General features: G+C 36.4%; 2 protein-coding genes across 2 annotated transcripts; both read right to left on the bottom strand.

The window, feature by feature from the left end:
- Positions 1 to 302: 302 nt before the first annotated feature.
- On the bottom strand, positions 303 to 2,551 carry LOC131944937 (uncharacterized). Its single transcript, XM_059305841.1, has 2 exons — positions 2,420 to 2,551; positions 303 to 2,012 (listed from the first exon to the last, which is right to left on the bottom strand). The coding sequence occupies exon 2, from the start codon at positions 1,996 to 1,998 to the stop codon at positions 1,036 to 1,038; it is 963 nt and encodes a 320-aa protein (XP_059161824.1). The 5' UTR covers positions 1,999 to 2,012; positions 2,420 to 2,551; the 3' UTR covers positions 303 to 1,035.
- Positions 2,552 to 7,511: 4,960 nt separating this feature from the next.
- LOC131944951 (uncharacterized) lies at positions 7,512 to 10,057 on the bottom strand. The gene is made up of 2 exons (XM_059305869.1): positions 9,996 to 10,057; positions 7,512 to 9,440 (listed from the first exon to the last, which is right to left on the bottom strand). Exon 2 carries the CDS (start codon positions 9,421 to 9,423, stop codon positions 7,843 to 7,845), a length of 1,581 nt encoding a protein of 526 aa, XP_059161852.1. The 5' UTR covers positions 9,424 to 9,440; positions 9,996 to 10,057; the 3' UTR covers positions 7,512 to 7,842.
- Between the last annotated feature and the right edge of the window lie 1,725 nt (positions 10,058 to 11,782).

The raw sequence follows: 11,782 nt of genomic DNA, 5'->3' as shown, positions 1-11,782 counted from the left end.
CAATTGAATATTCTATGGTCATCCAAAAGAAAGCTTCCCTGAAAATTTCAGCGCGCTAGCTAACTGGGAAGTGCCAGAAATTTCGATCGCAAGATTGGATTGGAAAAACAGACAGAGAAAGCAAGTTAAAGAAAACGTGGGAAAAAATACATTAATACTACAGCAAATTAAAATAAATCTTCACTATACTCTTTTCGGTCAGGTTCCTTAACTGGGTTTTTTTCTGTTTTAATTAATAAAATTGTGGTTATTGCCCTTTAAATACGTTCTAATATAGATTTACAAAAATAGGTAAACTGGATTTTTGTTTGATTGTGTTTTGAAGTATCATTGTTTTATTGTCCTACATATACAATATTATGATACGATTATTATGGTTCTGCAAAATAAAAAAATATGGGAAATATGTGCTTCTATAAAAGTATTTATTATCACCACGCAAAAACATAAACACAGATCCTTTTTTAAAAACTCCACTACATACTGTGTGTATATACACAAGTGTTCTAAAAGACAACACCATAATACCAGATTTTGTATTAACAATTTCAATGTCTGTAATGACTTTTACAAATATTGTAATTACTAAAAATAGTACAAACTAATTATACCACAAGATAAATAATCTTTTGCTATACAGATATTTCAACATGGCAGCTGTTAGTCCAGCTTGAAATACCGGCTTTATATAACATTACAGATACGTAAACATGATATCAAATGAATACATCAAATGATTACATCAACTTTTTATATCAAATCTTTATATCAAATCGAAAGATCAAATCATTATATCAAAAATGTATTTTAAAATAAAATCTGTTTATAATGTAAAAATATTCATGAAATGAATTATAATATAACGTATTTTAGAAAATAAATGAAGAAATTGTGTTTAGATTGGGTTAAGGCTGTGTAGAAAATATGTTTAGCTCACGACAATTGTATTACACATTATGAAGCAAAGCGGATGATATAAGGAATCGATGAAAAATTTTCAAATCTTCTCTTGCTAGGAAGTTTGAGATTTGTATCTTAGTTGACCAACACTTCAAGCTGCTCCTTTACATCATCGTGTGTAACGACCGAGAAAAGGAGTCGAAGTTTCAGTGGGAAGATGTTGGCTCTTGGTGGGGCGGTGGTGGATGAAGCTGGGTCAGGTGATGTTGTGCTTGTTGGTGTTGTCGCTACAGGGGTGGTTGTTAAAGTTGTCTTGGAGGTAGTGTCAATTGATGTTGTCGTGCCTGCAAAATCTTTTGATGTTGTGTTGTCAGTTACGTCAGTGGATGTTGTCGTACCAGTCACGTCTGTTGATGTAGTTTTGGCACATTTGTCTGTTGTCAGGTTGTCAGAACTATCTGTCACGTGATCTGTTGGTTCATTACCTTGACGTGTCACGTTGACACACAGGACGTCATGCGCCCTGTCGTACTCGAGTTGTGTACACAGTCCTGGCACCAGGGTGGTCTGGAAGGATATCAACATGCAGCACGCTTCACTGAAGCTGGTCAGAACATTCGCTCGGTTGTTTAAAACAGCCTTACACATAGGCGACGTTATCTCATCCCCCAGTTCTCGAAAAGTTTTTTGTAAGTCTGTCTCGTTGACCGGTAGAGCAGGACCGACATCAGCAGTTGTATCAGTAGGTGACGTCACATCCGGTGTCTCCTTGACTACGGCACTGGCTGGGCTGGAGTGGTGAACTGGGACACCTGCTGACGTCACACCACCTGTGTTGGTGCCACTACCTGGCAGGCTACTGCCTGTACCACACAAGACTTCCTCGAGTTTGTTAATGTCCCCACTGGTACAAAATGGTTGTGACAGCTTTGATTGAATACTTCTAAAACCCTGACAGCCAGACACATTTGCCCGATACGCCTGTAGCAGATTCCCACAGTTGTTTGAAACAGACCTTATTAGTTGGTCGAACTCTGTTTGATGTGATGACGTCACCAACAGACAAACAATCACCAGATGAAAACCGTGTCCAATCATTTTTCATCAATCCGCTAGTGAGATTAAAAAGTAAAGTGAGTATAAATCCCGCCCTGACATATGTCAATACCTCTATTCCCTGACATGAAAGTGCCACTAGAGCCTAATGTGACAATAACTGCCAGATTCTGGCCAAATTTTGATTTTATCGGGTCAATAACTAACCCACATGAATAATGTTTAAATTTATAAGGAGAATGCACATTGTAGACAATGCATTTATGTGAATATTTGTGCAAAAGTTAGGACACAGTTTACTAGAGAAAAAAATAATTATTTCGGTAAAAATTCTTGCTATAAAAATAGTAATTTTTTCAAATTTCACTTTAATTTCCAAAAATCTAAGAAATTAGTTTATTATCAATAAACGACTTACTAACGTAAAAAGAAAAACACTTTGTTTTTGTTTACAAGAACTTACCTTAAGATGTAGTTTCCTGTATATAAAATATATCTAACCCTCTGACGTTTGAGCGAGGAAGCAGTTGATGTGTTTTCTCCACTGGTTCGTCCGGCTCTTCTAGACATTCTGGTGGTGATGGTCATGTATCTCGTCTAGTAGTTGGCACAGTGAGAGGTATTCTATGAGATTAGCGATCACGTGAGTGCCCTTATGTTGGTGAAGTGGGAAGACGGTTTGATAAACGTTTGACTTTCATGACTTCCTGGTTGTAAGTTTGATAAACTTTTGATAATAATTCTGAAGACTTCCTAGTTGTAAGTTTGATGCGAATGTTAGCTGATAGATAACGTGTCAAGCTGTTGCGGTTAGTTGTTGCTCACTTTTAGGACATCTTAGCTGACAACACAACCAGAGTGAACACTGCGACACAACCAAATGACACACAACACAGTGTTTGTATATTTGTTATGACACGTTCATAGCGGCTGGTTAAAAAAAACCAGTACTACATGTAACATCCAGGACAGGATGACCTATCTTGTTGCTCGCTGCTATCTCAAGTCTTCTACTTCTGCTAGTGGTTATCACGTGACCTTACAGCTTGTATGTTTATCTTTTGCTCTGCTATTGCTTGTCCAGACATCTATTATGTTTATTATATTAACATATTAAAACTCACCAGGAGTTATCTAACTTTAAGGCCCCATAGAAAGGTGTTAGAAAATATTTGCTAGTCTTTCTGTTGTTCAACCAATTCATTTTTACTTTCTCGTATATACGAAGTATAGAGAAAGTCTTGTAATCGTGCAAAAAAAATCGAGATTTTTACAAATCTCGACGTTTTACACTTCACTGATACGGAAAAACATAATTTTGCAATCTTGTCCGTATGTCTGTGTGTCTGTCTGTCTGTCTGTCTGTCCGTGTGTAAACACGATAACTTGAGTACCGTTACAGCTAGGTTGATGAAATTTCATATATAAGTATTTTATCAAAATCGTAGATACGTATCAACGTTTGAGCGATTTCCGATAACCGGAAGTGGTACTTTTCCTACTTTGAATTTTTCAAAAGCCTATAACTTGAGTACTATTTCAGATAGATAAATGAAATTTCACATGTAAGTAAAAGATCTAATTCTCTACCTTCTGTTAAATTTTGAGTAATTTCCGTTGACCGGAAGTAGTAATTTACGCTACTTCCGATTTCTCAAAAAACTAATGTAAATTTTAAAAGTACTAATAATATTGCGCACTATTATACGCTTTTTTATTTGGCGTTCACTTGGTGTGCAATTAATTTGTCTACGAGATTTTATTCTATTTTTAAAACTTTAAGTATTTAAAATGGATTAAAAATCATGTCTATAGCCCGAGTTCCCATCCCCTGTTATTTTATATAAGAATATTCGAGAAAGTTTAGGGGAGATCACTCCCGGTTTATTTCCTAGTAAGATGCCTTCTTCCCGTATACAAGCTTGGCTATTACAGAGCTTTTCAGTAGTGAGTCACGAGTTAACAATGAACACCACATCTTACAGCTTTAAGTTTACATAGTCTTCAATGCTAAAATATCGAAAAAGGAATTTGTAAAGTTCAGTAACTGGGTTCTTGATGTTGTTAACTTGATAAAACCTTGATTATTCCCCTTTGATTTTTGTAGTAAACTAATCTGTCTTCGCGTTCGTCTGTTTCCTGGGGTTATTGTTTTTAGAGGCCTCGACATATGCAATTATTGTATGGTAGAATTGTTGGTATGGTAAACTTATGGGATCTGCAAGATATGGGCACCTGTTAAATGTTCGCCTCTGTTAAAAATTGGCATTTGTTAAATACGGGCGTATATATATGGCTCTGTAGTCTAATAGACTAGTGGATGTTTCCGCCTTGTAAATCCAAGCACAAAGCCTGGCCCGAAGTTGAGAAGAGCCAGATGTTGCCAGATGTTGCCAGATGTTGCCAGATGTTACCAGATGTTACCAGATGTTGCCAGATGTTACCAGATGTTGCCAGATGTTGCCAGATGTTGCCAGATGTTGCCTTTGTATCAGGCCTCACGCTCTCCACACAGCTGATGGACCCAAGCTAGGGGGGGGGCGGTACCTAAAATGTTGGCCGCTGTTACAAACGGGCATCAGTTAAAAGGGGCATCTGTTAAAAAGGGGCATCTGTTAAAAAGGGGCATCTGTTAAAAAGGGGCATCAGTTAAAAGGGGCATCTGTTAAAAAGGGGCATCAGTCAAAAGGGGCATCTGTTAAAAAGGGGCATCTGTTGTATATGTACATCAATAAACAAAGAACCCGGGGAAGCAAAGGAGACGAATATCAAGGACACAGATAATATGAAATGGTATCTTCTGATATAAAATAATTATTTACTGTTTCATGACTTGTATTTCAATCTTTTAATTTAAAATCTATTTATAAAAAGGCATCTGATTATTAAGTTATGCATTTTAGTCATGAATCATAATGCACAATTTTGTTTTGAAGAAAAGCATAATGAAATGTTATATATATATTTAGCAAATAAAGAATTGCAAACTATTTTAAGCTCGTGAGTCGGCGTCACGGAGCTGACGCCAGGCGTCAACACAACCAAACACAGACCAAACCACAGGTGTAAACTCCTCAGGTGGGACGACATGGTGGCTGGAGACTTACCTTGAAATATAATATACGTGCTGAATTTAAAAAGTTTTGAAAATATATAGTCCTAAATAATAGATTTTGTCAGATAAAATTATACTTTCTAAGTACTTTTGTTAAAATAGCCAGCTAAAATAGTCAAGCACATTGATTTATGATATATTGTACAAATAATGGGCGTTGCTAACAATGTATGATATTCTAGAATAAACACAGATACTTTACAGTTTACCTTTTTAACTTAAGTATACGCATCGTTACTGTAAATATAAGACTTAAAACTTCTATTTAAACGTTAAGTCATTTAAAAAATTTAGATTTATTCTACAAAACCAATTAAAATATTGTTAATGAAAAAAAAAACTTTATAAACATCTATCCTACAAAACCTAATAAGATATTGTTAATGAAATAATTTAGTTATAAACATAATATACCCTACAAAACCTAATAAAATATTATTGATGAAACAATCTAGTTTATAAACATATATCCTACAAAACCTTAAAAATATTGTTAATAAAACAATCTAGTTTAGAAACAATGTGACCTACAAACCGTAATTTGAAGTTTCCTGCGGCTATTCTGATAAAACCAAAAGATTAGCCCTGTGTGTGAGGAAGTTGACCGGGTTGTCTCCAGGGAATAAAATGGCGTCTATATGTAGGTGCTGTATTGTAAACAAATGGACAGGTTTAAAACTACACAACAGTTGTCATAGCGGCCTTCAAACACTAGATCTGCTTAGTGTTCTTACACTGGTGAAGCAGGGACATATTTAGATAAACGTTCTAGAGACTTCCTGGTTATAAGTGGAGTTCAAGTGTTTGTAAATACCAGGTCTGGCGGCGAGTGTTATTAATTAAGTTTAATTAGGATGTGGATAATAAAAGTAATTGTGTGACATATTAGCTCAGCTAGAACATGTATGAAATCTGACTTCAGCTAGTAAGTTTAACACCATTGCTGGAGGCAGTACAGCAGTGTCAATATTACAACACGAAAGGATGAAGAAAAGGGCAGTAACTAGGTTAAGCATGTTGAAAAGGATGATAACGCGGTTAAACGGAGGCAATAGACTAGAGGAAAAAAGATTTATCGACCAGTTGATTAGCAAGAAGCTGATTAATATTTATCGAGCTAAAAGTGCATACAGAATGGGAATTCATACCGTGCGTATGTTTGAGTTTATATCTTGTGTGAAGAAAACCGAGTTGAAAAGCTCTAGCGTATCTAGTTTTTGTTCCTTCTAAAAACATCTTTGTAATAACAACAAGAAAACAGCATCACATAGGTTGTTGTTACGATGTTTATTTATTTTTCTAGCTGTATCGAACACAGCAAGCAACAAAAAATGTCCTTAAAATAGACGAACAAAGTTGTACTAGCGTATTATGTTTCAATAGTTTATATTGTAGGTCTACTTACACTGCGTAACCAAAATGTATCTTATTTTAACATATTTTGTTTAGATTACTAACCTATGTAGTGAGGTATTTTATAAACATTTTTATCTTATAAAGTATTTGTCGGGAGTATTTTGTCATGCAATATTTTATCTCAATATGTTGTCGTGCAATATTTTATCTCAATATGTTGTCGTGCAATATTTTATCTCAATATGTTGTCGTACAATATTTTATCTCAATATGTTGTCATACAATATTTTATCTCAATATGTTGTCATACAATATGTTATCTCAATTTGTTGTCATACAATATTTTATCTCAATATGTTGTCATACAATATGTTATCTCAATATGTTGTCATGCAATATTTTATCTCAATATGTTGCCCGATGTTGCCAGATGTTGCCAGATGTTGCCAGATGTTACCAGATGTTGCCAGATGTTACCAGATGTTGCCCGATGTTACCAGATGTTGCCAGATATTGCCAGATGTTGCCAGATGTTACCAGATATTGCTAGATGTTGCCAGATGTTGCCCTTGTATCAGGCCTCACGCTCTCCACACAGCTGATGGACCCAAGCTAGGGGGGGGGGCGGTACCTAAAATGTTGGCCGCTGTTACAAACGGGCATCAGTTAAAAGGGGCATCTGTTAAAAAGGGGCATCTGTTAAAAAGGGGCATCTGTTAAAAAGGGGCATCTGTTAAAAAGGGGCATCAGTTAAAATGGGGCATCAGTTAAAATGGGCATCTGTTAAAAAGGGGCATCTGTTGTATATGTACATCAATAAACAAAGAACCCGGGGAAGCAAAGGAGACGAATATCAAGGACACAGATAATATGAAATGGTATCTTCTGATATAAAGTAATTATTTACTGTTACATGACTTGTATTTCAATCTTTTAATTTAAAATCTATTTATAAAAAGGCATCTGATTATTAAGTTATGCATTTTAGTCATGAATCATAATGCACAATTTTGTTTTGAAGAAAAGCATAATGAAATGTTATATATATTTAGCAAATAAAGAATTGCAAACTATTTTAAGCTCACAAGCATTTGAATTACAGATCGTTTGGTAGTGGGATTGACACAAGCCAATCATCATGTCTTCTGTCTGTAAATGTAAACATTTTGATAGTGATGCAAGTCAATCATATGTCTTTTGATTTTAAATTTAAACAGTGATTTTATAAGCATGCTGGTAAACAAAAGTCTAGATAAAAATATGTTTGATGCATCTTGTCTGTGGCCAAAGTTTAGCTGACCAACACCCAAGTTGTTGGTCTGGTGCCAGAGTTTAGATGACCAACACCTCCAGCTGTTGGTCTGGTGCCAGAGTTTAGTTGACCAACACCCCAGCTGTTGGTCTGGTGCCAGAGTTTAGTTGACCAACACCTCCAGCTGTTCCGTCACGTTATCATTTGTAATAACGGAGAAAAGTAGTCGAAGTTTCAGTGGGAAGATGTTGGCCTTTGGTGGGGTGGTGTTGGTTGTTGTCGTCACGGTGGAGTGTGTTGGCGTTGTACTGTCAGATGTTCCAGTCGTCATGTAGCCAGAACTATCCGTCACGTGTTCTGGTGGTGCCGTTGTTGTACATGTCACGTTGACACACAGGACATTGTGCACCCTGTCGTACTCGAGTTGTGTACACACAGACGGGACCAAGGACATGCCAATGGGAGACTCCAGCATACAACATCCTTCAGGGAAGCTGCTCAGGGTTTGCCTTTCAGCTTCCAGCAGCTGTTTGCATGTCGGTGTTGTCAAATCATAGCCGACTTCTCGTAAAGCTTTCTGTAGCCTCGTCTCGTTCATATGGACTGACGCGGTGTGTGCTGGTGTCTCGTTGGTGTGTACTGACGCGGTGTGTACCGGTGTCTCGTTGGTGTGTACTGACACGGTGTTTACTGGTGTCCTGTCTGTAGTTCTTTGACTGGTTGGTTCCACAGTCGAGGTTGTCGACCTTGTCGTGCTGTGAGTTGGTACTGCTTCAGTTGTGCTAGACAGCAGTGCGGTCATTAAAGGTGATGTGCTCTTGGCCGAGGTAGATGGTGGCTTGATAAACGGCATACACATGGCGATGCGAATAATGTCAATATCAGCTTTAGAACAACTGTTAACTAACGCATCACCGTAAGAGGAAAAGTAGAAGCACCATTGACTTTCTGAAAATTCAAAAATAGTGTTTATGTCTGAGGTGACTACAGCCTTGCAATTGTCTGAAGAAATGTTGTAGATGATCAACCTCACAAGGTCTTTGTGGGACTCAGATAGTGGGAGATATAAAGAGATAATTGGTGGTACTGTGGTGGTGGACGTGGATGTGGTAGATGTTGGTGTTGGTGTGGAGGTCGTTTTTAGTGTGGTGCTTGTTGGTGCTTTAACAAATGTCATACACATCGCTTCTTTAAAATTGTTATAATCATTTTGTTCACATTTGGGTATCAAAAAATCTTGATACATCAAAAGTTTCCCACACCAGCTAGTATCGTCTCCTGACAGCATATTCGCGATGGTTCCTTGTATCATGGCACGACAATCCTCTGAAGAAATGTTGGCTATGACGTAATCCACTAACTCCTTGTGTGTCTGGGCCAATGGCAAGAACATCGAGATGTTGATAGCATGTTGAACATATGTTGTACGATCTGTGGTTGCTGGTTTTGCTGTTGTTGTTGTTGCCGTCGAAAGACTGAAGTTGCAAACCGCCGTGTGTATCTTGTCTAACTGCGTCTTGTTACAGTTGCCAGTAAAAGAAATTTGAAAGGCCTCGAACGTGCTACACCCTGACATCAACACACCCATGTTATACTCTACCAAACTTTTACAAGCACCAGTTAACTCAGCCACTGCGTCTCTGACTCGCTGCTCGTGAGTCAGCGTCACCGTGCTGACGCCAGACGTCAATACAACCAAACACAGACCAAACCACAGGTGGAAACTTCTCAGGTGGGACGACATGGTGGCTGGAGACTTACCTTGAAATATAATATACGTGCTGAATTAAAAAATACGTGCTGAATTAAAAAATATATAGTCCTAAATAATAGATTTTGTCAGATAAAATTATACTTTCTAAGTACTTTTGTTAAAATAGCCAACTAAAATAGTCAAGCACATTGATTTATGATATATTGTTCAAATAATGGGCGTTGCTAACAATGTATGATATTCTAGAATAAACACAGATACTTTACAGTTTACTTTTTTAACTTAAGTATACGCATCGTTACTGTAAATATAAGACTTAAAACTTCTATTTAAACGTTAAGTCATTTAACAAATTTAGATTTATTCTACAAAACCAATTAAAATATTGTTAATGAAAAAAAAAAACTTTATAAACATCTATCCTACAAAACCTAATAAGATATTGTTAATGAAATAATTTAGTTTATAAACATAATATACCCTACAAAACCTAATAAAATATTGTTAATGAAACAATCTAGTTTATAAACATATATCCTACAAAACCTTATAAAAAATTGTTAATAAAACAATCTAGTTTAGAAACAATGTGACCAACAAACCGTAATTTGAAGTTTCCTGTGGCTACTCTAATAAAAACCAAAAGATTAGTCCTATGTATGAGGGTGTGGACTGGGATGTCTCTAGGGAATAAAATGTCGTTTATATGTAGGTGCTGTATTGTAAACAAATGGGCAGGTTGAATACTACACAACAGTTCCTATAGAGGCCAGCAAACACTATATCTGATGAGAGTCCTTACACTGGTGAAGCAGGGACATATTTAGATAAACGTTCTAGAAACTTCCTGGTTATAAGTTTAGTTCAAGTGTTTGTAAATAACAGGTCTGGCGACAAGTGTTATTAATTAATTTTAATTAGGACGTGGATAATAAACGTAATTGTGTGACATATTAGCTCAGCTAGAATATGTAGGAAATCTGACATGAGCTAGTTAGTTAAACGCCATAGTTTAGCTGGAGGCAGTACAGCAGTGTCAATATTACAACACGAAAGGATGAAGAAAAGGGCAGTAACTAGATCTAGGTTAAGCATGTTGAAAAGGATGATAACGCGGTTAAACGGAGGCAATAGACTAGAGGAAAAAAGATTTATCGACCAGTTGATTAGCAAGAAGCTAATTAATATTTATCGAACTAAAATTGCATACAGAATGGGAATTCATACCGTGCGTATGTTTGCGTTTATATCTTGTGTGAAGGAAAAGCTCTAGCGTATCTAGTTTTTATTCCTTCTAAAAACATCTTTGTAATAACAACAAGAAAACAGCATCACATAGGTTATTGTTACGATGTTTATTTATTTTTCTAGCTGTATCGAACACAGCAAGCAACAAAACATGTCCTTAAGGGGGCAGTATCACCCAGACTAAGGGAGTGAAACAAAAACTATCACCAAAAAAAAACTATTCGACATACACATGTCAAAATTTTACAGCAGTAGTAACGTTTCTTCTGCTATAATACAGTATATAAATTGTAGGGTATAGGTATGGCAATAAATTTTCAAAAAATTATTTTGTTAATATTTTATTACATTTTGAATTGTTTTGTAAACAATTTTTTGAAACCATAAGTAAAGTACTTAAAATTTGGTATAAACATTCCTTGCGTTATTGGCTATCGTCGGAACTAAAACTATAGTATTCTAATGACAGATAAATTTTTTAGAAGACTTTTCACGTGCATTTCTCGGAATCAACCACCGCCAACTTCGTGGCGACGGTGTGCGGGTCGCGAATTTCACCTACCTGATTACGTTTCTAATAAATAACTGACCGTTTGCTTTCTTATCATTGAATTATCTGCTAAACTATTTAATATGAACAAACTACGTTTGGAATCTTGAGGACTGTATAGATGTATGATATCAACAGTAACGAATGCCATGCTGTTCTAATCAATATGAACGTTGACTCAATGTCTTGTGATAAATTACCTATTTTCTAAAGATTATATAATCAGTGACTTTGGATTAATTTCAACTCTACTTATTTAAACTCGTGTGTATTTCCATTTGGAACATTGTGTGTGTGTTATTTTTTTTCTTCACATTTTATACATTGTAAGTACTTTTTTTCTGTTTTATTTCTTGTGTGTGTTGCCTGGCCCCGGGTGGGCCTCACGCACAACTATGTCCGAGAAATACATCAAACGGCTATTCCTGCCTAAGTTCGGCATGGCAGGACATGCGCCAAAAACTCTAGAGATTTTCATAGAAGAGGGTTTTTCTTTAGCTACTCTCACAGCTGACGAACTAAAAAGAGAGCTATGTATGTTATGTAGCCTATCACCAGCTGAATTTGAAGGTCTGTATAACTATGGGACAC

This window comes from Physella acuta, unplaced genomic scaffold, assembly GCF_028476545.2.
Source record: "Physella acuta isolate Inbredline_101_S28 unplaced genomic scaffold, ASM2847654v3 ptg000516l, whole genome shotgun sequence".
Classification (NCBI taxonomy): Eukaryota; Metazoa; Mollusca; class Gastropoda; family Physidae; genus Physella; species Physella acuta.
The sequence above is the reverse complement of the archived record's forward strand: the minus strand, read 5'-3'. Positions and strand labels throughout refer to the sequence as shown.

Bases quoted from the DNA above. Each gene is read 5' to 3' on its own strand.
- LOC131944937 (XM_059305841.1), bottom strand. From the start codon at position 1,998: ATGATTGGACACGGTTTTCATCTGGTGATTGTTTGTCTGTTGGTGACG.
- LOC131944951 (XM_059305869.1), bottom strand. From the start codon at position 9,423: ATGTCGTCCCACCTGAGAAGTTTCCACCTGTGGTTTGGTCTGTGTTTG.